Source organism: Rutidosis leptorrhynchoides, chromosome 5 (assembly GCF_046630445.1).
Source record: "Rutidosis leptorrhynchoides isolate AG116_Rl617_1_P2 chromosome 5, CSIRO_AGI_Rlap_v1, whole genome shotgun sequence".
Lineage (NCBI taxonomy): Eukaryota > Viridiplantae > Streptophyta > Magnoliopsida > Asterales > Asteraceae > Rutidosis > Rutidosis leptorrhynchoides.
The window spans coordinates 58,847,136-58,855,079 of record NC_092337.1 but is presented as its reverse complement, the minus strand read 5'-3'; the positions used below and the strand labels follow the sequence as shown (position 1 = coordinate 58,855,079).

At 36.0% G+C, this 7,944-nt stretch overlaps 1 protein-coding gene and 2 pseudogenes across 1 annotated transcript; all 3 read left to right on the top strand.

Moving 5' to 3' along the window:
* The first annotated feature begins 691 nt into the window (after positions 1-691).
* Positions 692-2,113, top strand: LOC139846950 (uncharacterized). The gene is made up of 2 exons (XM_071836533.1): positions 692-975; positions 1,326-2,113. The coding sequence occupies exons 1-2, from the start codon at positions 799-801 to the stop codon at positions 1,947-1,949; spliced, it is 801 nt and encodes a 266-aa protein (XP_071692634.1). The 5' UTR covers positions 692-798; the 3' UTR covers positions 1,950-2,113.
* A 1,211-nt stretch (positions 2,114-3,324) lies between these two features.
* LOC139848654 (uncharacterized) lies at positions 3,325-5,692 on the top strand (annotated as a pseudogene).
* A 301-nt stretch (positions 5,693-5,993) lies between these two features.
* On the top strand, positions 5,994-7,260 carry LOC139848653 (uncharacterized; annotated as a pseudogene).
* The last annotated feature ends 684 nt before the right edge of the window (positions 7,261-7,944 follow it).

Here is a 7,944-nt window from a genome sequence, read left to right as displayed (position 1 = left end):
ATAATTATCGTATCAATGTTTACTTACTGTAACGATGTGAATATGTGTACATAGACTTAAGTATACAAGGTAAATATAACACATGTTTAAGTATCAATACAAACTACCTTACTTAATAACCTTAAGCAAACTTGTTCATCTTGGGTGACATTCAAACGTAAATTTATATATTCAAATCTAATCGGATTTGGCTAATTCTTGTTTCTATTGACTCCTAAGTTCAGTTAGCATATATCCCAATCTCAAAATCTCATGTTTAACCAAAGCATTGGCTTAAAAACTGGCGAAACCGACAATTACTCTAAATGAACACCCTTTTCGACCAATGTACATTCCAAATCAAATATCTCTCGACGCGCTAAACTTCAACACACATAAAAATACTCGTCGGAAAGCTAACTTAATTCCCTACAAAACAAAACAAATTTCATGAAAATTCATCAAATAAAACTGAAGTTATTAACGATACAATTGAGCATAGAAACACACCAAAATGAATAAATTTCATAAAAGCATATCACTACCTTCACAAACAAGTCGTTATCAGCCGTGGATGCCAAATGATCTAACCGCTCAGATTTAAATTCTAGTTAGGTTTATGATCCGTGTGACTTTACTACTAACCAATCAAATTTCATCTTTTAGATATGTACTCTCATGCTCAATATTATTTAAATCACCACAAATCTTATGTTCGTCACACAAACGCTACAATCAAATCGTTGCAAATCAATCTCAATTATCTGTTAATTATCATTTCTAGATCTCAAAGTTCGTTGAAGCCCTAAATTTAGGTCAATGGCGACAGAAGAACCAATTGTTGCGACGGAGCCTGTATCTGAGCCGATCGTTGCTGATAAACCAGAAACGGAAGAAAAAATTGAAGTTCCGGCAGCTGAAAAGGTAACGAAGGCTAAGAAATCGTCGGCGAAGGCTAAACCTAAAAGTCCGTCTCTTCATCCACCGTACTTCGAGGTTTGAATCTATCCTTTTCATTACCGTTTGTCGTTTTATTCCCCTAATTTATGCGTTTTTCGGTGTGATTCAATTATCATTATCATTATGAATGCATTGTTTACTCCATTTTATTAGTCTAGGTTATGTTTATACCGGTTTGACTAGAGCTGATCTATCCGGTTTATGTACTTATCATACATAATTTATATATTGCTTATTTATAAGTTCAATTCATGCTATTGTGTTGACGAACGTGCTGATTAGTGATTGATGTAAATATATTGACGAATTAATTGTAGATTGTTGTACTGTTATTATACAAATGATCAATTAGTGTAAATTAATCGTTTATTTCTTATAATTAATAGATGATCAAGGACGCAATTGTTACGTTGAAGGAGAAGACCGGATCTAGTCAGTATGCGATCACGAAGTTTATCGAAGAGAAGCAAAAGAATCTTCCAGCGAATTTCAAGAAGGTTTTGTTGACTCAATTGAAAAAATTCGTTGCTGCTGGTAAATTAGTTAAAGTGAAGGCATCGTACAAGCTACCGGCGGCGAAAGCTCCGTCCACAGCTGCTCCGGCGAAGAAGAAACCCGCCGCAAAGCCAAAAAAAGCCACCAAGCCAAAGACGGTCGCTAAAAAGGCTCCTGCTAAGAAAACAGTCGCCAAGCCTAAGGCTGCTCCAAAAGCCAAAGCTGTAGCCAAGCCAAAAGCTACTGCTAAACCTAAGCCAGCTGTGAAAGCCAAGCCGAAGAAAGCTGTGGCTAAGCCAGCTGCAAAGCCTAAAGCTGCAGCTGCAAAGGCTAAGACGCCAACTAAACCGGCTAAAGTTGCGCGGACGTCTACCAGATCTACGCCTGGGAAGAAAGCACCTGCTGCAAAGGCTACACCGAAGAAGGCACCTGTGAAGAAGGCCGCTGTTAAGAGTTTGAAACCTAAAGCAGTTATTGCTAAGAAAGCAACTCCAGCCAGGAAGGGAAAGAAGTGAGATGAGAGTGAGGGTTTACTATGTTTTTAGGGTTTATCATGTGTAAAATGTTATCCTTGTATGGCTAGTAATGGTTATAGATTGAGTTCTTTAGTTTATCAATCAGTTATTTGCTTTAGAGCCTTATATATTTCTTTTATTTAATCTTATATCAGTTGTTCTTACTTTTGATATAATGTTCTTCATTTTCATTGTGATTGAATACTTTTTGGTTAGTAAGTTATGGTTGTTTACTAATCGATTGTTTTATGTAATGACAACCAAATGGTATACAATATTTATATCAAATTACTGATTGCTGTCTTATGGTTTCAAAACTAATCTGGGCTCTAACATCTACTTAACTTGTTTGTATTCTGCAGGTGGTGCAACCTAAGAGAATCTGAAAATATATTGGCTGGTAAGGCCTGCCTCTAAATTTGTCACTTATTTATCAATTGAAGTTTTGACATTAGATACATGTTTGATAGAATAGGAATAATAGCATGTGTGGTTACACTCAAACTCCTGCTTGCTTGGCTTTCTTTGTGGTATGATGCAGTATTGCTAATATTATGTTGTTGAACTATATATATGGTAGCTAATAAATTATGTGTAAGGTAGTAGATGGTACTAACTTAAAACTTTTATAATTACAGTGCTTTCATTGTGGTTGGATACATTATTGTGCTGTCCTCTTAACTTTATATGAATTCTGAAAGCATTCAAGTTCTTGTATGTTTTAATGTATAGATTCTGAGTTACTATTATACCTTATATTTCCCGTTCTCACATATTTGTATTGTGGTCATTAATTTGAGTTTTTCAACGATAAGTTTGGTGGAATTAGGGCTCTTGAATCTCGATACTTTATTGCATAGGGTTTTTATTGGGTTATATTGAAATTGACCAACGTAATTGGAAACCAAAATGAGTTGGTTGAATTTCATATCAGGCAAATAAAGAAAGAAATCAGATTTAGTGTGTAGGGCAGTCCAGTTGATGTTTGATGCATTGGTTAGTTGAATTTTAGTTTGTACAGATTTGGAAGGAAATTGTTACTTATTGTTACTACAATCTTAATCGAGTTACTGTATGTCTGTATGTTGCAGTTAATAGCTAGTTTTTCTAGTTAGTGTAGTAAGTTGGCTGATAATGGATTGCATATTCTGAAAGGTAATCAATCTGACCTTTTTAGACGAAGACCTAGGTTTATGTATCTAATACTTGATAGGTAACATGTTACTCGATGCTCTCATCGTAACCTTACGTATAAAGTGAAAATGTAACCTTATGCCAGTTAGTAAATTGGAGTCTCATGCAATATGTGCAGTGTATAATAATTCAAGTTAGATGCTTGATGAAGACATTAATTGTTTAAAACTGAGGAGTTTAAATGGAGGTAACAATAGTTCTGCCGATAAATAATATAGATAGCAAATTTGGGAAAGAATCCGCAGATTCGCGAGCAACATTTGGGAAAGAATCCGCAAATGGTGGAACCTCGATTCCACAAATATCTCAGCTCCCTCAGATCTGTCTAATTGCGCAAACCCCAGCCTCAAAACAACAACCGGGTCTAAGTTATGGCAAGTGGTAGTATGGGTCACGAGTTACTTTATTTGGAAGAACCGAAATGAACACGTATTTGGATCTCGAAATCTACTTGCCCATCCTTAGTATCCGAGATACAATCCAAAAGCTTCGAGTGAATTAATTGTCGAAGATATAATGTTAATTTGAAGTGGCTAGAGTGGCTAACCGCCCCATCGCTATTTGATGTCAATCCTCCTACTAAAAAAGGTATCGGCTACCTTTTTGTTCCCTCTCAATGACCTCCCTGTATATGGTCTAAGTGAGGTTGATTAAGGTGCTTTGTCGCTGGCTTCAGCACTGTATCTTACATCATTTCTCAGCTTGTTGTTACAAGTCATGTCCTATATATAGAATAGTTTAGTGAAACTTTTTCCTGTTAATATCCGATAGCTCGAGTCACTCAGTTGTATATTCTTAGAATAGCATAGATCCTTTCGAGTAGCTTGTTTCGAGTCTGTACATGTAATGGGCTCCTAGCCCCTCCTGTTTGTAATTTTTTCTATAGTATTAAAATTATCTGGCTTTTAAAAAAAAAAAAAAAAAATTATATAGACAGCAGGTTATTTTGAGTATACTACTATATGATACGGTATATGATTGTATATTCATTTGATAGGAGCTCGTGGTTCCGTCGGGAAATCAAGAATTAGCATCCTTTTAGGGCAATACTTGTTAAGAAGTTGAGCAACCAATCATCCTAATCTAGGAATTAATACTATTTTTCATGTGTGTACCCTGTAAATCTGTAATTTTGAGTTGCAGGGCTACTTTCATATTTTGCAAAATGCAAATGGTCTATTGGTTAAAGGTAACATGATGCCGGTAACTTCGAACTATTACTAGATGTATTTAATACTAGCCTCAAGAGGTAGATAAAACTTAAAAAAAAAACATTACTTCTGTTGTAAACACGTTCAAAGTTTTAAATATGCTTTCATGGATACATGTTACAACATGTACTAGCAGACTTTATTGTTCTTCTTGGCCGCTGCATGTGTAGCCGGGCACTTATGAAGTAGAGGATGTCTTTTTTTTTTTTTTTTCCCCGTGCTAAAAGTGGTAATATTATCTTTCTTTTGGACCAACTGAGCTGCCATGTTATGTCTTCAGTTTTTGCATACTTACACTTTTATGATAAATTGGTATTTAATAATTGTACTCGTGTGAATACTAGCGAATGCTATCTTTGAACAAATTTAGTCTACTGTTTTGAATTCTTTTATATCTATTTGTTTATTACTAGTAACTTGCAATGAATGTGTGCTGTGCTTGGTAAGAAAAAAGAAATTGACTCATGAAGAGGAGTTGGAAGTGTTTGGCGATTTCATCAAAGATGGTTGAGCGTTTTTGTTTCGTGTTTCGGCAGTCATCCTTGTTGTCTTTAGATGATTCTTAATCTTCCGGTTGTCGGTTAGATTGGACTTCATCTTTTTCGTGTTTTTTAGTTTAGTTTTGTAGGTCTTTTGGCTTTGTTATTGGTTTTGCGAGTATGCGATCCGTGTTTTTTAGTATCCGTGTTTACATCCGTGTTTTTTAGTATGCGAACACGAAACTTATCGAAGAGAAGCAAAAGAATCTTCCGGCGAATTTCAAGAAGGTTTTGTTGACTCAATTGAAAAAATACGTTGCTGCTGGACTGCTGGTAAATTAGTTAAAGTCAAGGCATCGTACAAGCTACCGGCCTCAAAAGCTCCGGCTACAGCTGCTCCGGCGAAGAAGAAACCTGCTGCTAAGCCAAAAAAAGCCACAAAGCCAAAGACAGTGGCTAAAAAGGCTCCTGCTAAGAAAGCAGTCGCCAAGACTAAGCCTGCTCCAAAGGTAAAAGCTGTAGCCAAGCCTAAAGCTGCTGCTAAACCTAAGCCAGCTGTGAAAGCCAAGCCGAAGAAAGCTGTAGCCAAGCCAGCTGCAAAGCCGAAAGCTGCAGCTGCAAAGGCTAAGCCAAAGGCTAAGACGACTACTAAACCGGCTAAAGTTGCATGGACGTCTACCAGATCTACGCCTGGGAAGAAAGCACCTGTTGCAAAGGCTACACCGAAGAAAGCACCTGTGAAGAAGGCCGCTGTTAAGAGTTTGAAACCTAAAGCAGTTATTGCTAAGAAGGCAACTCCAACAAGGAAGGGAAAGAAGTGAGATGAGAGTGAGGGTTTACTAGTACATTGTGATGTTTTTAGGGTTTACTAGTACATTGTGATGTTTTTAGGGTTTATCATGTGTAAAATGTTGTTATCCTTGTATGGCTAGTAATGGTTTATAGATTGAGTTCTTTAGTTTATCAATCAGTTATTTACTCTAGAGCCTTATATATTTCTTTTAGTTATCTTATACTCCTATCAGTTGTTCTTACTTTTAATATAGTCTTGTTCATTTATGTTGTAATTGAATATTTTTTAGGTTAGTAACTTATGGCTGTTTTATTGTAACTTTTGTTGGTTAATGGTGGCTTGATTTACAGAGGTGAAGGATGTACTAATGGATTGTTTATGTAATGACAACCAAGTGGTATACAATATTTATATCAATTTACTGATTTCTATCTCATGATTTCAAAACTAATCTTGTTTGTATTCTGTAGGTGAGTGCAAACTGCAACCTAAGAGAATCTGAAAAAATATTGGCTGGTAAGGCCTGCCCTCTAAATTTGTCACTTTTATCAATTGAAGTTTGACATTAGATACAAAGTTAGGATAGAAATGATAATATGATGTGTAGTTGCACTCAAACTTTGTTTGACATTGTATAACCAAATTGTGGAGCTTTAGATTCCAGTCAAATTCCTGCTTGCTTGGCTTTCTTTGTAGAATGATGCAGTATTGCTAATATTATGTTCTTAAACTATATGGTAGCTAATAAATTATGTTTAAGGTAGTAGATGGTACTAACTTAAATTTTATAAGTTCAATTCATGGTGATATACTTGATTCATGCTATTGTATTGACGAACGTGCAGATTCATGATTAATGTAAATATATTGACGAATTCATTGTAGATTGTTGTACTGTTATTATACAAATTATTGATTGGTGTTAATTAGTCGTTTACTTGTTATATGTAATAGATGATCTAGGACGCAATTGTTACGTTGAAGGAGAAGACCGGATCTAGTCAGTATGCGATCACGAAATTTATTGAAGAGAAGCAAAAGAATCTTCCGGCGAATTTCAAGAAGGTTTTGTTGACTCAATTGAAAAAATTCGTTGCAGCTGGTAAATTAGTTAAAGTCAAGGCATCGTACAAGCTACCGGTGGCGGAAGCTCCGTCCACAGCTGCTCCGGCGAAGAAGAAACCTGCTGCTAAGACAAAAAAAGCCCAAAGCCAAAGACAGTGGCTAAAAAGGCTCCTGCTAAGAAAGCAGTTGCCAAGCCTAAGCCTGCTCCTAAAGCCAAAGCTGTAGCCAAGCCTAAAGCTGCTGCTAAGCCTAAGCCAGCTGTGAAAGCCAAGCCGAAGAAAGCTGTGGCTAAGCCAGCTGCAAAGCCTAAAGCTGCAGCTGCAAAGGCTAAGCCAAAGCCTAAGACGCCAACTAAACCGGCTAAAGTTGCACGGACGTCTACAAGATCTACACCTGGGAAGAAAGTAGCGGCTGCAAAGCCTGCACCGAAGAAAGCGCCGGTGAAGAAGGCGGCTGTTAAGAGTTTGAAACCTAAAGCTGTTAAACCTAAAGCTGAGATGAGGGTGAGGGATATTAGTACATTGTTATGTTTTTTTAGGGTTAATCTTGTGTAAAATGTGGTTATCCTTGTATGGCTAGTAATGGTTTATAGAATTTTCTAGTTTTTCAATCAGTTTTTTACTTTAGTGCCTTATATATTTCTTTTATCTTCAATCAATTGTTCTTACTTATGATATTGTGTTCTTCATCTTCATTGTGATTGAATATTTTTTGTAACTTTTGTTGGTTAATGGTGGCTTAAGTTACATAGGTGAATGATGTACTAATGGATTAGGGGCTCTAACATCCACATAACTTGTTTATATTCTGCAGGTGAGTGCTACCTAAGAGAATCTGAAATAATATTGAGCTATTGGCTGGTAAATTTGTCACTTTTTTCAATTAAAAGTTTGACACTAGATACTGATAATATATTGCATAATCTGAATCTGAATGTAACTAATCTGGTTTTTTTAGACAAAGACCATTGGCTACCATGTTATGTCTTCAGTTTTTGCATACTTACATTTTTATGAAGGATGTACTAATGGATTGTTTATACATTATATATACCAATTTACTGATTTTTATTTTATGGTTTCAAAACTAAGTTGAGCTCTAACATCTGCATAACTTGTATGTATTCTGCAAGTGTGTGCAACCTAAGAGAATCTGAAATAGTACAGTTGTGTGAACCGATTTATGTTTAACCATCGATCCTTATCCATTACCTTCGAGTATAAATATTCAGCTATTAGTTAACTTGTTGTCAT